Source organism: Acromyrmex echinatior, chromosome 4 (genome assembly GCF_024713525.1).
Source record: "Acromyrmex echinatior isolate Ae372 chromosome 4, ASM2471352v2, whole genome shotgun sequence".
NCBI classification, from domain to species: domain Eukaryota; kingdom Metazoa; phylum Arthropoda; class Insecta; order Hymenoptera; family Formicidae; genus Acromyrmex; species Acromyrmex echinatior.
The window spans coordinates 3,477,758-3,500,716 of record NC_141855.1 but is presented as its reverse complement, the minus strand read 5'-3'; the positions used below and the strand labels follow the sequence as shown (position 1 = coordinate 3,500,716).

Here is a 22,959-nt window from a genome sequence, read left to right as displayed (position 1 = left end):
TTAAAACTGTTCAGGAAGAGAAACTTGATTGTAAACTCTTGAGAAAATCATAGACAGGATGTTACATAGACATCGAATAGGAAGTAAAGTCAAGGACATTACTTGGCTCACTTTCGTTATCGAAAGGTTGTGAACGTCTTTTGCAGTAGAACGGATAAGTCGCGCGAAGCGGATAAGAACTGCCCTTTCTCTAGGCCGTTCAAAGCTAATAATGATCTAGGTAACGATAGATAGATATAGATAGTTGAACACGCAATACACAATTCTCGCACGGATCCGTATCGTTCTCTATAACTTTATTTAACATCTTGAATACCGGATTGACAAACAAAACTATAAGACAATTCTAATTGTAATGGTAATTTACTGTATAGTGGAAAAATTTTGCTAAAATTTCGCTGAAATTACTCTAATTTTTCTAACAATTTTCATTAAAATATCAGCAAAATGTCAGTAAAAATTTTAGCAAAATTTCAGAAAAATAAAATTAATGTATACAGTTTTATTGTTAAAATAAGTATGCATTGTTGATTAGCATTCTAAAATACATTCTAAAATACATTCTAAAATACACACGACAAAATTATGAGAAAACAAAAACATTACTCTTTAAATTCGAAAATTAATTTCATATGTTCTCAAGTAATTACTCATTTTAATGTTATACCAAATCTAGCATTACTTAATCTCTGCGATCGTATATGAGAACTATTCCCGCGACGATCTATGAACACTGTATGTTAATGAATATATAACATTGTGACATATTTATCTGATCAAAGATGTAAAAAAATGGAACACCTACATATAGTTAAAGTATATTTCTTTCATAATGTACATATGTAATTATACGTACATATACAGGGTGTCCGGTAATGACCGTATAATCTTCCGTGGGTAGAGTGGACTGAACTTAGTTGAAAAGTCCTCTATCATTTTATAATTTTTGCAATAGTTAACGAGTTATTATTTTTTAAAGATTGCTGAATAAGCGGATAAAATTATAACGTAAGATAACTTTAAGATATTTTTCAGAGTTCTTTATAAAATATCTTAAAGATGTTTATTGTGTAAATAATTAACAATTATATATTCTAATCATTTGTGACACAATTACGACAAACTTAGAATTACAAAAGACAAATTATTTTTGTGTATCGCTTTTTACATACTCCTCCAAATCCAACATTGAAAATTCGTTACAAATAATAAGTAATTTGTTATAACTTTATTTATAACAAATTGATACAATATCACATCTAAAATGAAGAAAACGATTTAACGAAACGACATTGTTTTCTTGCATCTTTCTTTTTAATCATCAATAAGCAAGCATAGATTGCAGAATAATTTTGACGATTGTTATGAGACTGTAAAACGTCAGTAGAAACTAATGGAAATAACATAACTTGTTTAGAAACTCTCGTCTCTCTTCAATTTACACTAATATTTCGAGGTCAATTGAATTGTTTTCTACGCTGGCTTTCTTGAGCTTCGCACCACCACAACTACTTGTCTACATAAGTACAAAGAAGGAGTTCCATTGTGGCATTTATGAAGCTGCAATTAGGTAGCGTATTAGAATAGAATTATTGAATATCCTTTCTTCAAGTAATACAAGCAGCTGTGGAAAATTGCAATAGATTGCGCATGGATATCTTTGTTAGTACGTATATGGATAAGATTCATACATCGAGCAATATATCATACCGATTCATCCACCACATATTAGAAAATGAAATTTAATTATTAATAATTATTATTAATTACACGTGTATTAGATTAAAATTAAATAATCAAAGATAATTATGTAAGAAAAGCTTTTATATAATAAAATAAAACTTTTAATTTTTTTTAGCTATACATATGTGAAATGTTTATCGATCGCTATTTATATATAGTTTGTTAATACATTTAAATATTTTAAATTATACACAAACATGGCACATAATATCAAATATGAACACTTTAATTGAGCGTTTGATATTGTATGATACTTCGGCAAGAATCAAATAATATAGCAAAAAATGTTTTTAAAAAATATTAAAGTGTTCGAGATTATATTTCGAGTTTGCGGGTTTGCGACTTTAATGGACAATTTATTCATAGATTTACAAGATACATTGTGGGTATATATTTTTGACTAATCTGTAGCTGCGAGTGCACTTCTTGATATTCCGTATAGATAGACACACACCTCGTTTCATGACAAGCTGTAATAAATCGATGTGACACGTAAGCTAATAATGAACTCGAATCACATATACACACGGACAATATATGACAAATGTAAAACATGTTTCGCATGTGATCGACTCTTATTTCTGTCACACCGCAAATCATAGCTAATGATTAAGTAGATACAATTATCAGGTACATTAAAGCGAAGACTACCAATTTTTTTCTATATTTTTTATTATTACGGAGACGCAACGTTTCCAGAATGCAATTAGAAAGTGGTCCATTAAAGTGCGTTTAGGTAATTTGTGTAGATAGAGATAATCAAAATTCATGTGCACACGACGACCTGCATCGGTTTACGAATTGGTTCTACTAAATTTTTTTTTTTTACAAAATAATCGAAATAGATTATCAACCGTACACATTCTCTGCGAACGTATGCGCACACACTGTCGTATATCACAAAGATTAATATGCCAAGCAAACAATGTGACTGATTTCAACGTATGATTTCTGGATATACCATACGATATTGCACAAAATGCGGCCTAATACACACAAAGCGATTATTCGCCCAGTGTCACGCTTGAATAACGAGATGACGTGGATAAGTACAAACCGTGCATGTTCGTGCGATGACGTCAAAGTAACTCTCTAATTTAAGATTTACCTGATTTCAAATTTACACATTGCGTTAATAATACGATTAAGTAAAAAATTAATGAAATTAACGAAATTAAAAATTAATAAAATGAAAAGTGAATGTAACAAATATGTAGTTTATTGAAGCAAAAGACATAGAGCATTCATGTATAAAATTAGTCTACAAAAATGAGAGAGAACACGAAGATGGCTAATTTCTATCTTTTTTATTTAACCAATCATACAATATATTAGAAAGAGGAGAAGAGTAGCCATCTTCAGCTCTTTCTTTCTTTCTTTCACTTTTTTTCACTATATTTGTTATACTATTTAGATTTTTTATACTATTTATGGATGATGCAGTCTACGTTATTACATTGATTACAAGAAAGAATATATTGTATAATCTGTTATATTAGAAGATGTATATTATTCATCTAAAGAATGTATTGTATTTTGCTGCAATCATATTTTCTCAATTTTCTCGATAAATGTTCTAATCAATATCGGTTCGATTGAATTATGAGATTTAAGAATAGTATAACCAGGTATTAGACAATAATATTCAGTATGATTATGGATTTCCTCAGATTTGCACACACCAAGATAACTTTCACTCAAATTCAATCAGTTTCGATCCCAAAGAGATTCCAATTATGATTGAGTGTGCTCTTCCTGTTATTAATTCTTATTATAATTTGCAATATCAAAATGTACCTAAAAAATAATGCCAATTTTCAAAGTTTTGCCTCTCTTTACGTAATTACGACAAAAAATATGAATCATTCGATTAGGAAGGAGATACTGTTTATTAAGATAATTAAATAATTTATTAAGAAAATTAAATTAACTAGCTACGTTGTACGTTAAATAAATTTAAATTTTCTTAAAGAAAAAGTACTATAATAGTAGTTTTGTCAAATCATATTAAGTTTCTTCACTTTCTTTTTCTTTTCATAATCAATAATTTAATAAAATTACAACTGCCTTTTTATTTTGTAATGAAATAAAATGTTGAGGCAAATCAAACAATTCTTATCGATACTTTTCATAAATCTTTGAGTTTAATAATAGAGAGGTCCTTTAATTAAAAATATAATATCAGATTCAGTAATATAAAAAGATAAATCTGAAAAATTAAAAAATAATTAATATACTTGATTGTGTAGCCAACAAGACGTTGCTAAATATTGCTAATAATAATGAATTTTTACTGAAAAGAAATTCTCCAAAAAACTTTATAATCAATAGCATTTTTCTACCATTTTATTACGTCTGCAGACCGTCTGAATTTGTGTAATCAAGATTTTATTATGAGTCAGTCACACGCTCGTTCACGGTGAGTAAACGGCGTGAGAATATGATGCATAAGTATTGATATCGCTGGAAAGTGTCCGCGTGTGCCGTCATTCCACAAAAAAGCTAAATACATAATATATGTGTGTGTATATGTGTGTGTGTACATATATATATATATATATATATATATATATATATATATATATATACATATATAAACTTAATATGCCGACATACAATAAACTTTATCTGAGAGAAGAATATAGAGACGTCCTCTGGATGTTCTTAGAACATTCGTTGGAGATCTGCTGTACTTTATCAATTTATTATACAATTTCTTTATTTTGTTATGGTCAGTCAAAACAAAATGTAGAATGTCGTGGTCATAATGTAATATTTTATAGATAAATAATTGTTTCTTATAACTACAAGGTAAGATGATTATTAATTTTAGTAATTTATGTTATTGTAGTCTGTATTCATATTTTACACTACTATATATTTAGTTTATATTTTTGTCACAATATTTCGTTTATAATTAAAGGGAGGAAATTCTGTGTAAGGTAGACCAATATGGCCAATGTAGACATATTAATATTATATATACACTAGTAGGGTAACTCCGGTATATACCGCACCTATCAAAAACTTAATTTATTAAGTATCATTTACTATGTTTAAAGTAAATGAACTATATCAGTAAAAACTTTGTACTATCTACTATTATGAAAAAAATATTAAAAATCTTTATATTAAAATATAAAAAATATTTATATTAAAAAATGAACTTTTTTAAACCCTTGCATTTTTGCAAGGGGTGGGATATATGGCTACTCATAGCGGGAGGGGGAGGGAGGTATGTACGGCTCATGAAAAATTTACAAAATTTACATTCTTTGCATTCTTTGTATGCTTTGGACATACATTCCGCCTGCTAAAAATGCCGTATATCCCAAACAGATAGGATATACAAGACACAAACGAAACAAAGAATACAAGAGCAAAGTACTTATATTTTGTTATACAACATGCTTTACTATTTCTCTACACTTATGAAATATCATGAAATAATTACTAAGTCTTTTGCATTCTCATCCTACAATGATCATTTTATGTAGATTATAATTTATGATGGTGCTACGTAACACAGTAACAAACCGATTCAACTCACAATAATTTCATTAATATTAACAATAAGAAACTGAAATCGTAACACTATACTAATATAACATGAAGATATGTAACAGAGAGTAGTTGCGGGAAAATTACCCCCACTCCTTCTAGTTTTTCTGACTTTTGCAGCGTAAATCCCAGCACGGCGTATTTGCCGGAGTTACCCTATACACATAGTAATGAGATCCATTCTACCTCCTCTTCCTATCTAGGATAGATATCCGACTTTCCAATCGAAGCGAAGTCTATCCCTGACATAGGACATGTCAGAAAATTATAAAATATTTATGATACTTTTCTTGTTAATAACTTTTTGATGAATAATGAACGACTAAAATCTTTTTAAGGTCATAGCCTTGACAATATATGTTAAGGTGAAGGTCACCCGAGAAGATATATATACATATTTTATATATATATATATATATATATATATAATATATATAATTTATATATATATAAATATATATATATATTTATTTATTTAGACAAAATATTCAATTTCTCTCTAAATTATATAGATATTATAGTCATTCGCGCGAAGACAAATCGAAAGCGGTTTCGAAGGTATGAATTCATTTAATATATCCAAGGGCCACTTCGATCAATCCTGATTAATTTTAGTTGACTAAATAGTCCATTGAGATTGACCAATCGTATTTGTCAATGACAGATGTGATTGGCCAATTCCAATGGACTAATCGTCGATTAAAGTTAATCGGAGTTGGTCGAAGTGGCCCTAAGCTGTTTTTCTTCCAACTGATTGTCTTTTCGACAACGAAAAACGAACAAAGCAGCTGTTCGTGTTAGTCTTTTATGTGGACTTAGTCATATTAATTCGCATGTACACGTGCATCACGCGCGTTTAACTTATACAATGAATTTGTACAACCTACGACACGCTATGAGAAAAGTCTTGGAAGGAAGCCTGGTGGAAATGAGTACGGTTGTATGGTGAACGATTGCGATATAACACGGTACCGATCTTGTTCAGAAATCAAAACAAAAGAGAATTTAATCATATAAATACATTAAACCTATATTGTCTTATTTTGTGATCTTGGATCTTATATAATAATAATGAATAAGGATGATCAGTTGTTGTACTAACTTCTATTTTGTTAAGAGTTACCACATTAGAATACCAAAACTAATCTTCAATTTAGATCCAGTTTTTCAAACAAATGGCAAATAATAGAAAGTAAGGAAAATGAAGGAGTCCAATGGCGGGACTTGCGCCTATATGTGCCGAATGTGCAGTCGAGTGCAAGATAGACTGCGGAAAAGTTGCGGATATGAGAACCCCACTTGGTCTGCGAACCACGGGCGCGGCCTTTTCCCTCGGACTATAAAGCCACTACACTTCACTTCCATCAAACATTCGCTCGGCAATTCCATCACTTACTCGCTCTCACCATGTGGCTGCTTATCCTCGCAGGTGAGTGCGATCACGTCACATTCTCACAAGAAAAGGATACAATTTTTGCAGTGTCTCGGTAAAAGTGCTTATGATTCAATTCACATCGCCCCCTTTTTATCAACTTACCTCCCTGTGAATGACACGCTGCGGAGTGTACGTGCAACGATAATTCATGCGTGTGTGTCTTTTGTTTCAAAACGTGGATGTGAATTTTGTGTGGGAAAAACGGATTCTGCTCTTCACGAATAGGATGAAATTATTTACAAAAAATTGAAAAAAATGCATTTCGAATTGTTTCATTTTATTATACAAATATATATTCATTTTCGTTGTTTTTTAATAAGTACAGAAGGATAACGATCATTTTATATTTATGTTTTCTGATGAAAACATCGAAATGATAAAATATTTTTCAAATGATGAATATATTTAAGGAGATTGATTTTCATTTTTTATTAAAAATATAAAAGCACTATACGCACATTTAGTTTTCAAAAATATAAATCATGAATACAAATTGATACAACTATTAATTTCAGTAAAATTTTTACATGAATTTTATGTAACAAATAAAATAATATATGTGTATTATACTCTTTAAATATCAAATAACTTTAAAGAACTGTTTATTTAAATAGATAATTTTTAGTCTACTAAATCTTTTTTATTGTTTTGTCTTTTACTAACGAATAGATGTTTCGCAAAATTTCTTAATGATATTTATTCTATTAAAAATATCACTTTATAGTTAATAAAAAAAATTTGAAATTGAAAATGTGTTAATATTTATATTTTCTACATAAAAATAATCAAAACTGTATTCGCATAAAAGTTGTGTAAACAACAGCGTAGATACTTATTTATATATTCATATTAAATTTATATTTGTTTATTTATTATTATATTCAGTTATTATACTTTAACTTATAAAATAATGAAAAAATTTTTAATTTTTTGTAAAGTAATCGAACCCTATATATGACCTATCTAAACTTTTGCGATTTTTGCTGAGTTCAAAATGAAAAATCTGATCAGATTCAAAAAAGAAAACACTTCTAAACATTAAAACGTTATAAGACATTATAAGACGTTATAAGACGTTTTCAAATAATTGTACTAAACATTTTAAGAAAAGATAACATTTAGGTTATATTAGGTATATATTAGGTATATGACTAAATATGTTTCCTCCGTTTTCGTAAACAAATGTTAGAAAATGCAAAATAAAGTCACATTACTTTTGTAAGATTATAAGATCATTAACATATTGACACGTTCATTGGTATATTAGAGGATACAAAAAATAATTTTCTAAGCAATTGACTTTTTTATTTATCTACTTATTTCCACAAAATTTAGCAAATGAATTATAGCAAATTCAATTAGACCAATATGCATCAATGCATAGTGCATATTAAAGTTTAATATTGATTTAATTTAGGTATAAAAGTGAAATATTTTCAATTAAGAATACATATTTTATTTAACAATACAATAAAATGTATTGAAGATAATTTAACCGGTTTCTATATGTATTTCAAATTTTATATCAATTCCTGTACGACGGCTTTAATATCTAATGCGCACTAAATGCGTCCAATTGAATTCGAATCCATGATCTGGAATAACAAAAGTACCAAAAAGAAGTTATACAATTGATGTGCACACTCAATATACGTTTAGATTGCTTTTTTAGTTATAAACAAAACATTATGACGAAAATAAAAACTAAATAGTGTTATAAAATATAAATATAGAATTACAATACAATAAATATACGTTACGTATACTATACTATGGAATTTAATAATCATCTCTTAGTACTAATAAAAAAACAATTATTAAGTATTCTTATACTTACAAAATATTATCTACATCACAGTTGTATTCTGCATTTTATTTTACCGTCAATAACAGAATAAACAAAATAAACAATAAATTGAATCGAGTCAGATGGACAGTCTGCAGGACTTATTAGTGTAGCTATTTGATGAATTAAGGCGTAATTGCACAGCGAGTAGGACATATTGGATAAGCCCATATACAGTTTAATTACCTTATCTAAGATTATACAAAGTTTCATGACGATACAGAGATTATTTGTTCTGTAAATGAATAAAGTTTATTTACAGAACAATTAATCTCTTATTTATTCACAATTAATCTGTGCATTGCAATAGAAAGAATTTATGCATTTTTGAAAAACACGCAGGGATCGTTGAATTTATCTTTTTTATACTCAATTTTACTTGCTGAATCCGAAAATTATAATTAAAATAGTCTTAGTATTTGGGAAATATACTTTTGGAACATATTTTATCAGAAGAATGCAACTGAATGCAAGGCTGATTTTTTTATCATTTTGTTAAATCGTATCTACAATAATTTCTTTTTGTTTTTACAAAAATTATTTTTTTTCATTAAAATTAATTATTATTAAAATCGTGACTCACTTGCACTGTACAATGAATAAGATTTCGTAACGAAGGCTATTAGTGTAGAGCGTTTATGAAGCAGAATATACTAAAGGCCTGTTCTTTATAACCAAATTTCTTACACGACTCTCTTTTTCCTCCAGCGTGGAGAGAAGAAGAAAGTTGAACATCCTTCTTAAAATCAAAAGCTTTTATTTTCTCGATAGACGATTTAAATGATTAGATTAAACAACAAAAATAATAAAGCTATAAGCTAAACTAGATATTTAATGCTAAATTATATCATTGTCCTTTGAAATTAATGGAGATGATTGTCGATTATCATGTCAGTTCGTTTCCACATTGTAAATGATCAATATGTAAAACGTAGTAAACATTAGTTTAGTTATAACGTCTCAAATGTATAGAGAATTTCAACTTGTTTGAAGTGTGACATTTCTAAAATTTTTAATTGTGCGCAAAAGTTGATTTATTAGACAATCGAGCTATAGGCAATAATACATAATCGATCTGTAAGGAAATGAGATGTAGGCAAACGGTGTTGTAGGCAATCGATTTGTAAGCAAAATAAATCCTCGCGGAAATTATATAAATTCACAAGAAAGAAATATGATTAGACATGAAGAATCACCTTAATATATATATATATATATATATATATATATATATATATATATATATATATATATGATCTCTTTCACCTAGGCATATTTAATTTTTATCAAGCAATTTTTTTACTTAAAAAAATTTAAGTTTATAAAAATAAAAAATAAAGGATAATTTAATTATTATTATTTTTAATTATTATTAAAGTAAATTTTTTCAATTTTTATTTAAAAAATGTTTTCTAACTTTTATAGTTTTAACAATATTTGCTTCGAAAAAAAACCGATTTTCTCCCAAGGAGAAATATTTTACCTCCTGAAAAAAATGCCTATGGATATGTGTGAAAAAATATGTGTTTCTTATTTTAATCTGAATTACAATATATCAAAAATTTATCAAAATTGAAAGGAGATATTTCTCTGCTTTCCCTTATTAATATTTCTTAAATTAGATTAATGTATGTACAATTTTAATAGAAAATAGTGAATAGCGGTTTTCTTCAATTTATTAAATAAGTTATATGCATTAATTTCTTACAAACATATTTGTTATAAAAATTTCTCTTTTTTTCTAACTATCTCTTTTTCAAAACAGAATAAAATATACTTATTAGTCACACAACAAAATGTATACATTTACGTGTAGTAAATGTATTTTCTCTTTTATTGTATAATATATTTCTGATTGATAATTAAACTGAAATACTCTACGCTTAATGAACATCATGATGTAATTGAATGCAGTTTAACTATATGTATTCAACTGTACTTTATTAAGCTAATATCAACTTTAGCAATATGAATGGCAATGTTCATATATCAGATCAATAGAAAGTTGCTTCCGACATACGTTTACGCAGAGAGCAGCTATACGCACTACAACATATCAGTTTCTATTCGACACGGTCGCTGTGTAATTTTATTTTCTTTTGCGAGTTTCTTCATAGTCCATGACACCGCTGTAAAACATCCTTCTCGTAATACGAAGCTATCAGATTTTCTCATCTTCGAAAGAATTCACGTAACGATAATCGCACGAGAAGCCGCAGGGTCTCTTTGCCTAATTTCCTCCTCGGTACGCTGATACAATGCTGCAATGAGAACTCGAATCTATGTTTTATGATCTCTCGTTTCCTCCAATGTATAAAAAACCGTCAAGTTAAGAAACGCATTTCCTTCCTAGGCTATTATTGCTTGTTATCGAGATCTTTCACGTTGTCGCTATGATGGCGGGATAAATTTTTACTCACGTATTAACAGATCTTTATTATTATATTTTCCTAATTTAATCACATAAAAATTTAGTTACATAAAAATTGTATTTAAAATATTTATCATTCGAAATATTTTTAAAACAGATTTGATGCAAAATATTGAAATAGTAATTGTATCGAAGTTTGTTTAACGCCATTTAACGAATAAAAAGTTAACTTCATTTCGCATAAGTAATAAAAAAATGTTTATATTATTAAAATTATGTAAAAGATAATGCAAACGACTATAATCTTATCAATCATACAAAAAAAAGTCACGTATTATTAATTCTATTTATTGCATTTTTTATATAATTTTTTATTTGTATAGTAATGATTCTGTATGGCTTTTATATAGATTATGTTTATATGAAATTATCCGCCGTGGGCGATAATATTTTGTAACTAATCATTAAATACTTTCTATATATGGCGACAATTTTCATTTTTATAAATTTCTTATTTATTTGCTCTGTATATACGTTATTTATAACACAAATCAGTAATAGCCACGACAGTTGAAATGAAAAATCTCATGCACTCGTATCGCCATCGATTGAGAAATCGATGTCGAACATAAATTGCGTGAACGAACAGTATCGCCTTTCTAACCGATATACCATATAGTACCGGGTTGCAGCTGCAACTGCTACCAACTTGAAAATCGAAAGTAGTCAAGACGGAAGATCGTTACATACAATATGTATATATAAATAAATAAATAATTTACTCATTTATTACGTTATTTATTTATTTATTTATTAACGTAAAAATAATAAAATTTTAATCGAGAGAATGTTCAGTAAACACGGGAGTCCTATGGCATGCTGCGCTTCTGCGTACTCCGACTTGGCGCAATCTAATTAATCAACTGTAATCGTTAATAAATTGGTAAATAATAGTCTAAGCTAAAAAATTCGAAAGAAACTTTTAGTTCAAAATTTATCCTTTTTCATTCCCAAAAGAATTATGAAACATCCTGTATATCTATAATATAGAAATACATATAATATATGTATGTATAATAGGGTGTTTCTTAAATAACTCTTAATAACTCTAATTATATATAGTGTAAGTATATATATATATATAAAATATTTATTAAATAGCGCCCACCAATCATATAATATTCCTAATAAAAAATTGAGTCAAAAATATATACAGTGCTATTATAGTGCTATCAAAAATTGAAAAGTCCTGCGCCATTTTTTCTACCATACTCAATAAAAAAATTATTACCAAGTAAAGATAATTACATTGGCGCCATTTTTTATTCAGGCATACGTCAATGAACCGCGCACTTGATAAGTAGACACTATCAAACGGTTCACTGACGTGTGGTTGAAAGGAAGGCGCCAATTGGATTAGCTTTACTCGATAATAACTACTTCATTGAACGTTGTACAAAAAATGGTTCAGAACTTTTGACTCAATTTTTATTAGGGATTACAGCATTATATAATTGATGGGTGCTATATATGTTTAATAAATACTCTGTATACATAATACATGTATTAATGTATATATAGATGTGTGTATGTACGTATATTGAGAATTTTTATTTGTACATATTTTTCTGTATGTATCATTCACTAATGGCCCCTAATGAATGATTCGAAAGCCCGTGACTAAGGCGGAAGTCTGCGCGCAGTTTTAAACTAGAACTAAAAGTGAAAACTGCCAGTAATAATATGTCACAGAATATACGCTAATATAATACTGTACATTGCCAACATGGAATATCATAGACAACACTCTTCTTTATTATCTTCTACGTTCTTACATTTCCCTTTTTACTTCCGTTTCTTAAACTCTTAAAAAAAAAGTGTTCCAATATACTGAATAGTTAATCAGTATATTAAAATATTTATTAATCAGTATATTTTTCTTAAGGGAAGTACTTCTAAATAAACAATTTCACAGTTTATTGTCTTATTTATTCAAATATCAAAACTTATTATTAAATATATAACATCAAATAATAATATTAATTAATTAATATTATTAAACAACATTAATGTTTGAAGAATTAGAGCTATTAAGGCTCAACTTTGTCAGTATTTGAATATTTATTTAGAAAATAAGGTAAAAAAAATAAAACAAATTGCTGATAAATCATGATATAACATACATTATCATATGGTATAAGGATTGATTAGCGTTGTAATATCTAAATTAATAGTTTTCTATAAATTTTCTCGATTGTTTATTCTTAAATACTTATTTTAAAATGAAAGCTAATTTAAAGTATCAATTTTCAAAATAATCTTATAGAAACATTTTTTGCTAGAATAGAGCAGAAATATTATACAGCCTTAAGGAATCTTGATTTCGATCAGATTATACTCAGGACAGATTATCCGAAAGTGAAAGGTCGATGGCGTGGTTTCGCATTGTCCTTATTGCATCACTAATTTCACCTCTAATCCAACGCTCGAACCTATTAAACCTAACACCGCAGTTTTGAAAGATCACTTATTCGTATTATACCTACCGATTGAATCTTTGCTTGATAGTAATTATAACTACATTATACTAATGAAAAATAGAAAAAAATCATTAAATCATTCTAAATTTTCTCCGAGAAAAAATTGAAACTTATATGTACATCATGATTATAAACAGAATGTCAATTAATATTTGTTTATGTCATCTTTTAGTTACTTAAGAATGTATAAGTTATACGTCTCAAAACATCAAAAATATAAAAATTTCATAGATTGTCTTGATTTTTGATATTTTGATATTTTGAACAACATAAAAGATGTCATATTCAGATTAATATTATTATTATATTGTTAGTAATAATATTATTCGCCAATAATCATAGTTACTATTTCATTACCGTTTAGTTATGTAGTCGCTAATAATTACTATTCAAGTAACTGTATAGAAATAGTAACTATAGAAATATTTCAATAGTAATTCTCAATAATTCCATTCCATACGGATTCCATATAATAATCATAAAATATATAAATAATTATATAAATATAATAATTATATAAATACAAAATTGGTAATGTTCAATAAAGTAACATTAAGATACAAACTTCGTGAAACGCATTAATTAAATAAAGTTTGTTAATTGTACGTATGCACTCGCGGTATGGGGAATGTTGCTTAATCACGGCTTCCTCCTAAGGACGCGCATATAGTATTATTACTCAACGAGGGAAAAATTACGCACATCCGTGCAATATCCCACGGACTAACAAAAGAAGGAAAGCTAACCGGATTGCCGCGCGCTTTCCTCTCTTAAGTTATTTCAAAAGAATCGGCGTGATCACATTTATAAGTACTACTTTTATAGAAAATGAGACAATGTAATAATTTATTTCAAAATGTCTTTCTTTGAATTTAGTACTTTAAATTCGCAAAATAATTTTGTAACTTAAATTATTTAACACATAAGTCATAATTTTGCGCCGTTATTGATACTAATCTAAATTTTTAATTCTCTCAACCTGTAGATACTATTTGCAAAATAAGTTCTTTGATAAATTTTATATCTCTTTTCTCACAAGTAACACTTTTCATTGAATCCATCTTCTATTTGGCTCTTGTAGTGTTTTTTATTTAGTATTTGCAATGTAGAATCACGTAGAAAAAGATTATATGTCAAATATTATAAATTCATAGTTATGGAGATTTGTTATTTTTCAGTGAAAATTGGAAAATCCTCATATAAATCATAAATTTAGTGAGCACCACCAAATTTGATCTTCTTCATTCTTTTTATTGTTAAAGAAAAATAATCTGTTTAACATCTTTATTAAAAAATCATAGGTTATAAGACGTCATTTTCTCAATTCTTTTATATCTTCATCATTTATAATCGAAGTACTGTAATTACATCTTTATTGCATGATATGTAAATCAAATTTTGCGATATATAACTTATGATTCTATATAATAACTTATGATTCTTAGTGGGTAAATTGCTAAAGAAACTGGTAATGAAGGCATACATTTTGTGAAATCATTATGCCGCTTACGTGATGTGGGTGTAAGAAGCAAAAAATGTAAAAGGAAACTTTCCTCAATTTCACTTTCAGGATCATCCAAGAATTATCAAGACTAAGCTACTAACTTTTAAATGATTAGAAATAATTTTAAAAAAAAGCGTTTCTAAAAGATACACGAATTAATTATTTAAGCATTTTAAATAAATTTTTCATTCCATTTCTCTTTCTCTTTCTACGTAAACACTTACTTTACAAATATACATATTTTGAAGTATGATTTATTAACGATGCATAAAGTATCGAGAAAAGTATTATTTATATATGAACAAAATTTACAATAAAATTAATAAAATATATGGCAATCAAAACAAAGGTGTTAAAGTGATTTCTTTTAATTAAGGTTATATAATTATTAATTATCTTGTAAAAAATTGCTGTAACTGATATGTGATATTAACAAATGTTTTAGTACACGACATCGACTTTTCACTTTTACAGCATAGTTTGCAATTTTTACAATACAATTCTAATTTTAACTTTACATCATTCTGTCAAAGAAAAATGAGATTTATCGATTTTCTTATTGTTTTATTACGAGCTTAATTTGAACTGTATACTAATGCAAAATTAGCATAATCTAATAATACTATAAATACGCAAATTTAATTTTTTTAATTTTTATTATCATAGCATACGTAAGTTCATAAAAATTAACGTGTTAGATACAGTTCATTAACCGAATCGTTCATATATATATGCTTATCTCTTTTCGCTACGACGAGGCGCCTGAAAATGTTGAAAGCAAAATCCGTGGGAAGAGTTTCTTGAGCGCACGTCGTTGTAACTTTCTCTGCGTTACTTTCCCAGCTCCATTCTAAGCGTTCGCGGTCAGGCAGAACGATATAGGTAAAAGTCACTTCCATGTTCGATTATTCAACTCCATCAAACTCCAAAAGGAAATGTATATAGGATTTGGCATTTTATGCTGTAGATAATTTTCACGCGCGCACGTTTTGAAAGATTTCAAAAATAATTTTTATCTGACAGCAATATAGAAGAAATAGTGTATAAAAAAATATATTTGATGATTGAATATTTATTAAAGTAATTAATTTTTAAATAAAGCAATCTTTTTAATTTAAGTAAAAATGTTAAAATTTCTAAACCAATTAAGAAAGATTTTATATATTGCAATATTTGAAATCAACAGGTCTCCTTACAATCTCCGCTGGAGAGGAGACTAGCTTCGCTAAGAAAACGGCGTCATCAGCGACCAATGCTGATGACATTGTTTTGCTAGAAGTCGATATCAAAGATCCTGTCAAGAGATCACCAGTTTCAAGCAGCGGCATTTATGGAGCTTCACCTAGCCAATTCGTTATTCGACACGGTGATGACTCTCAAGAGGTATGAAATAATTTTATCATATATATATATCCATTAAATTTCAACTAATCGCATTATAGAATATTCAGTATTAAATGTTTCATCGAATATTCAGCATTATTGTCATTGGTCAACCATGACTATATTGACTGCTTATTCACCCACTAATGTGCTGACTAACTAGCCATGAACAGACTATTTTTATAAGACATTTGAACGAATAATAGCATGTAGAAAGAGAGGGCGAGAGAGAGAGAGAAAGAGAGAGAGAGAGAAAAAGAGAAAGAAAGACTTAGGTCCGCCTTCAAGATCTAGGTGTTCTGATGCAACGAGGTAGTAGTCAGCTTTGCTCGACTCCATTACTCTCATTACTTGTACGAGGATTTCCATTTCACCAGTGCACTTCGAGGATAACGAGAGATTGTACATTCCGTGCTACAAAAGCCATGAAACACCAGATCCCTCCCTCCTCCTACTGTCTCTCAGCATTTTTATCCTTTCTTGTTAAATGAAGTTAAACTTCTAATAAGCTTGAAATTAAAATAATTATTCAATATATGTTACTTTTATTGGCACTACTACTTTAAGGTGGATATATATAATTTATGGTTAATATTATTAAAAATATTTATTATATTATTAAAGTATATAGAATATAAGAAACAAAATTGTATGATAAAAAACAAAATATACATTTTCAAAAATGTATGTTATTAATAAATATAACAATAAGCAACAATAATTTCTCATAAATCAAATTAAGTAAGTTGCTGAATATTCGACGGAACATCATAAATCAAATTAAATAAAAGTATTGTAAAAAATATTTTATTCCATAAATTTAAATTGATATGAAACTCAAAAGATGCGCAAAAATAAAAAAAGTAGCGCAAAAATATGAATAAATTTTTATTATCAATTATCGTTGTATCGATTTAGTAAACAATATTAGATAATATCAAAAATGTAAAAAACGAATATGGTTATAATTTCAAAAATTTAATGTTTTTATTGTAATTCGTAATGCAAGAATAATTAAATATCACTAACTACATCTTGTGCTGTGGTTCTTTATGCTCTTTCTTTTCATATATTAGATAATATATTTGCAAATCTATAGATTCGATTATAAGAAAAAGGTAACGGAGATCTTGTCGATATGTGTACCGCCTACGCGGTCGCTCGTGATCGCTCAGTAGTGCCGCTGCTCGAATGCAATCACTCGCTTGCATAACGCTTGCAAGTTTGCACGCCTTCTAATCGCCTCGACCTGACAGAACCGGTACAACCACACCCACTAACAGTCGAGTATAAGTTTCTAGTTTTATCAAATCTCATACGCTTATAGAATTATAACCTTCCCCACGGCCTTGTGTACCGTTACAGCGAGATGAGTCACTTTCGTGATCATTGCTTCTTTATCGGTCATTATCCAGCTCATCTACTGAGTTGTTGCGATAACTTACGGAGCGATAATCTAACCTTCGATTATTTGTTTCTAGCTATTAGTAAGATCAAGTTCATTCACGGAGTAATGGAAATAAAACAAAATAGAATATATCACTTTTAATTATTATTTCTTTTATTTATATTTGCGTTATCTTTAATTAATTTTTAATTAATTTTTACTTTTTATTTTTTATTTTCAATTACAAGTCTCGAAAATTTGAAAAAGTTCATCAATATACAGCTGTAGATTAAAGCTGTCAATATCCGAGTAGTCCCACTCTAATTCATAAGTATAAGTATATTACCCAGGTAATATCCGAAATTTCGGGATAATAAAATAGAATAACGGGACACATAAAAAATGCGTTAATTGAAAATAAAATAAACAATAAATGAAAAAATGGGCAATTAAGAGCCTAAATTCGCAATAATTGGAGCAATTATATCAACATATTATTTCTTAATATTACATATGTATAACAAATACGAACGTTTCGGCTTAATTCAAGCCATCTTTAGAAGTCTTGTATAATACAACCTCTTGATAAATAATTCGATACATCTTGATTGTCTTGTTATATTATACTACTTCCTTAATATAAATCAAGTCGTAAATAATCGAGTATAGCAAGGAAGTCTTCCAGATTAACAAATCTGAAGTACAATATGTAACCGTCATTTAGCTGTTAGACTAAGTGCGAGCTATTGCACTCCATAAATTATAATAAGTTAAATAACGATCGGTAAAACGAATACTGCAACGCCAAGTTTCTTTAGCGACATACTCACATTAAAGTTGTAGTATACAAGATGTCTCGAATTATTTATCAAGAGATTGTATTTTACAAGATTGCTGAAGATGGCTTGAATTAAGCCGAAACGTTCGTATTTATTATATTGTACATATGTAATATTAAGAAATATATGTTAATATAATCGCTCCAATTATTGCGAATTTAGGCTCTTAATTGTTCGTTTTTTTATTTATTGTTTATTTTGAAAACGAAATATTCGGAACAATAAAAAATTTTATTATTCTTTACCTATAATATTCATATAAGTAATTAGGTAATAGAGCGGGACCAGGATATTCTCATGATAGTCTCTATTATGATGCCTTATAGATACGTTTCAGTTTTAATTCCCAAAATTATTTATAGTATAACTGCGCGTAATGTTTTGTTGTATATAACTTTTGTAATCAATTTTGTATTCAAAATTTTATCGAACTTTGTTTGAAATCAGTCGCCTGCTTTTTAACGCTGATTCAGACAGTTAGGCACCACCAAGATTAAGGTGAGCACACGAAGCAACACGTATGTTTGTGACTGCACAAGACAAGCATGACTCGTTCACACACAAGCACCGATTGTGTGAATGAATCGGCGTTTATCTTGTCACAAATGCTATAAAATGCTCTCACGTACTCGCGTCCTTAAGACAATTTCTCGCTGTAACGCAAATGTTTTACTAACGTAGAAAAATGTACAAATTTCAGCTATCGCCCGAATACTTAGCCGTTCTACGACAATTCACTGGAACTGAGCCGCAGGCATACGCAAGACCCAATGAGCCTCAGCGTAGGCCACTTTATGCCAAACAGCAGCAGGCGCTGCAGCAGGCATATTACAATTATCGCAAACCCGTAGTTCCTGCCAGACCGAAACCTCAGTTACATTCCCAGTTGATTCAAGCTGAGGCTGTGGCGCAGACTCAGGCATTACAGCCGACACGTGGTCCATCCGGAGCATCAACGTACCAAGTAGAATCTTACAGCTCACCGAAGCTAGGCACATTCGAGCAAGAGTTGTTGCAATTGGTATCCGCCAATCAGGCCCAAGAATTTAATTTGATTCCGACGCAGCCTAAAACTGGCTATTCCCAACCAGAATACGTAAAACCAACGGCGGCACCAGTGCCTCAGTTATCTCCCGCACAATACCAACAATACCATATCGAAACTAGTCCGCCTCCTCGTTATCCACCACAGCAACAAGTGGCGGCGACATATCAATCGATCGAGCAACCAGTTCAGATTCAGTACCAAACGCAAGCGGTAGATTATGCGACAAAAGGAATCGAATCTTTCCGACCATCTCCGCAATACGACTACGAAAGCGACGGTGCTCAGTTGAAAGCTCATCAAGGGCAGACCCAAGCGGAAATTGAAGCAAATGCCAGGGCTCAGGCTCAGGCCGAAGCGCAGGCCTTAGCTTTTCAGAAAATCGCTCAGGCATCGTATCAAAAACATCATGACTCCGCTTTAGAACAGATCAGAATCGATCACGAGAGGTACAGACAACAGAGCGCTTTGGAACAAATTCAACAAGGAGAGCAAGTGAGTGAAGCCGGACGAGCTCACATCGAAGGTCGATTGGAACCTAAGGATCCAGAGGCCGCGTACAGGGCAAAATTAAAGGCGCAGGCGGCTGCTGAAGCTGCCGAAGCCAGAAGGCTTCAGGCAGCTGCTGAACAGAAAGCCCACACTGACGCCGTACGTCAAGTCGAGGCTCAACAGCAAGCCCACGTAAGAGCGCAGGAGAAGGCTCATATCGACGCTTTGAACTTTGAAAGAAATCAATTGCGTGCTCAGGCCCAAGCTCAGGCATTAGCGGAGGCTCAAGCTTTAGCATTGTACAAAGTCTATCAGCAGTCACGCGCCAAAGCCAACACTGAAATTTTAGCAGCCGCTAAAGCTCAGGCAGAATCTAAGAAGGTAGATCCTGACGGTACACCAGTTGTTCAATATCTTTTACCTAATTCTCAAAAGCTCCCGACACTTAATAATTACTTTACTAATGACGACGTGAACAAGTATCAGGCTTCCGGTTCCACCTATGCCACTAGATCCGTGATTAAACCAGATGATTCCAGCGAAACTACCGTTCAAGAGCAAGCTTACGTTCAACCTGTTATCAATCAACCTCGTCAAGTACACAAACTCAAAGTCCCACCGACTCAGTCTTCCGTTTATGTTTCTCAATCAGGTCTCTTGAAAAAGTCGCCAGTTAAATCTCTCACCATCGAAGAGATTATTGATCAAGATCAGCTAAATAGTCCTCAAGTCGTACGTGTTCCCTCTCCTAAGGATCAACAGCCTCTGACACAAGAAGAATTATCTGTTCTAATTAATTCCGGTTACACCGTCACCCCAATACCTCAGACGACAAAACCAACTCAGCAGAGTTACGTGCCGGAGAATGCTTCCGCAGTATACTACTTGAAGAAACAGCGATCGGCGGTTAGACCTGAATATGTTACATATGAAGAGGTTCGATCGCAAAGACCCAGAAAAAATACACCTATTCTCAAACAAGACGACGCTAATGCTAGCGAGAAAGTTACTTACTTGGTACCCTTGGAGCCCAGTTTTGGCACCAGACAACCGTCACTTAAAAGTAACGAGTGATAAGTCTTCGTTGTCGTAAAAGAATGATGACATTTAGAGAAATCTGAACGTTACTATTAGTTTAAATCTATTTCTTTCCTAAATTCTCTTTTTTTTTTATCAAATGATATAATTTTCTTTCTCTTTTTTGTCTTAAACTTATATGATTAAGGGTGCCGTGTAAACGTAGTCAAAAATAGCTACGTTAATTTTGTACGGAAAGCGTAAAATAAATTCTTTTATAAAGTTACAAATATATTATAGCAAACTTTAGAAAAATCTGTAGCACATATAAAAAAGATGAATATAATTAAAAAATATATTTTCTTGATGTATATGATAACAAACAAATATAATTTATAATCGAAAAGATATTGCAATAAAAACCCATTTTACGCGCGATCTATTATCTAGTAGATATTAAATGCGACGGTGCTGAGTCAAATGATTATTAATTTATACTTTTTTGTAAATAATAGAATTTTAATTAATAAAAATATTTTAAAAACACGTGATTTTAAAATTTTGCTTCATAATACGAAGATAATACTTCCTTTATTCTCTCTTATTCATTTCTACATCTTTCTTTTTAAATTTTTATCGACACAAAACAAAATGTTACATATTACGGAAACGAGAAATATTTTTATATATCTATTTATAAATATTTTTATATATCTATTTATAAATAAGAAATGTAAATAGAAAATACAAAAAAATGAACATGCAAGAACTTTGTATGGATCAATTTCAATTATTTTATCATAGTATCTTCCTAGCAAATAATATTATTAAAAACAAACAGTTCATAACAAATAATAATATTAATATTAAAGGCATTATTAATACTCATCGTTAGTACACTGTATTATAAGGTTTCTGTTTCTCAACATCTAAATGTATGTTTTTTATTCCTAACTGTTGATAAAAAAAAATACAAGGTTACAAAAATTCCATTAGATTTTAAGACGTTAAGCATTTTATTTAAAAAAAATAACTTTAAACAATTTAAACTTATTTTTTTGCTTTACGGAGTAAAGCATAAAATCACTATTCAGATGTAGAGAAATAAAAACCTTATAAATCAGTGTAGATTTAATATTAAAAATTTTATTACTTAATTTAATATATCATTTAAAATTGTATACAAACGAGATTTTATATCGTCACATTTATTTTCATATAATCTAAAAAATTTTTTTCTTATAGCTCTATACTATATTTATATTACATCACATTTTGCGTTATTATATAAGAAATTCAAAACAAATATAATTTTCTTATACAATTTTCTAAAAATTGAACAGTGATGGAATTGTTTGAGAAACGTATCCTTTTTCAGTAAAACATCCCACAAGAAACGCATTATTTGTTGAGAAATAAAACATTGATCAAAATTTATTCTATTGTGTTATGTCATATATTAACACAATCGCGTAAAAAATAATTATCATGAATAAAAGAAGAAAGTAATAATCTGAAAAAAATATAAAAATGATTAAGTGATTGTGCGTTTGTGTCAAGCATGTAATATAAACGCATAATATGCCTTTCTCCTTATTATATATGTATAATGATATTATTACTGCAATGATCATTTTAGCGATTCGATAAACGTTTTATAAATAAGGGCAATCGATTAAATAATTATGAAATAATTATGAAAATTGTTTCCAATAATTTATTTTTTATCCGATAGAATCACATGGATATTATATATATGCAGGATGTACAAAAAGTCCCGAATTTCTTAAATACCT

At 29.4% G+C, this 22,959-nt stretch overlaps 2 protein-coding genes across 2 annotated transcripts in view; one reads left to right on the top strand and one right to left on the bottom strand.

Annotated features, from left to right (window-relative positions):
- LOC105145160 (uncharacterized) overlaps positions 1–22,959 on the bottom strand; it is a 62,927-nt gene that overhangs the window by 23,448 nt on the left and 16,520 nt on the right. The window lies entirely within an intron of this gene.
- On the top strand, positions 6,651–21,815 carry LOC105145159 (uncharacterized). Its single transcript, XM_011054556.2, has 3 exons — positions 6,651–6,733; positions 16,187–16,383; positions 19,310–21,815. The coding sequence occupies exons 1-3, from the start codon at positions 6,712–6,714 to the stop codon at positions 21,218–21,220; spliced, it is 2,130 nt and encodes a 709-aa protein (XP_011052858.2). The 5' UTR covers positions 6,651–6,711; the 3' UTR covers positions 21,221–21,815.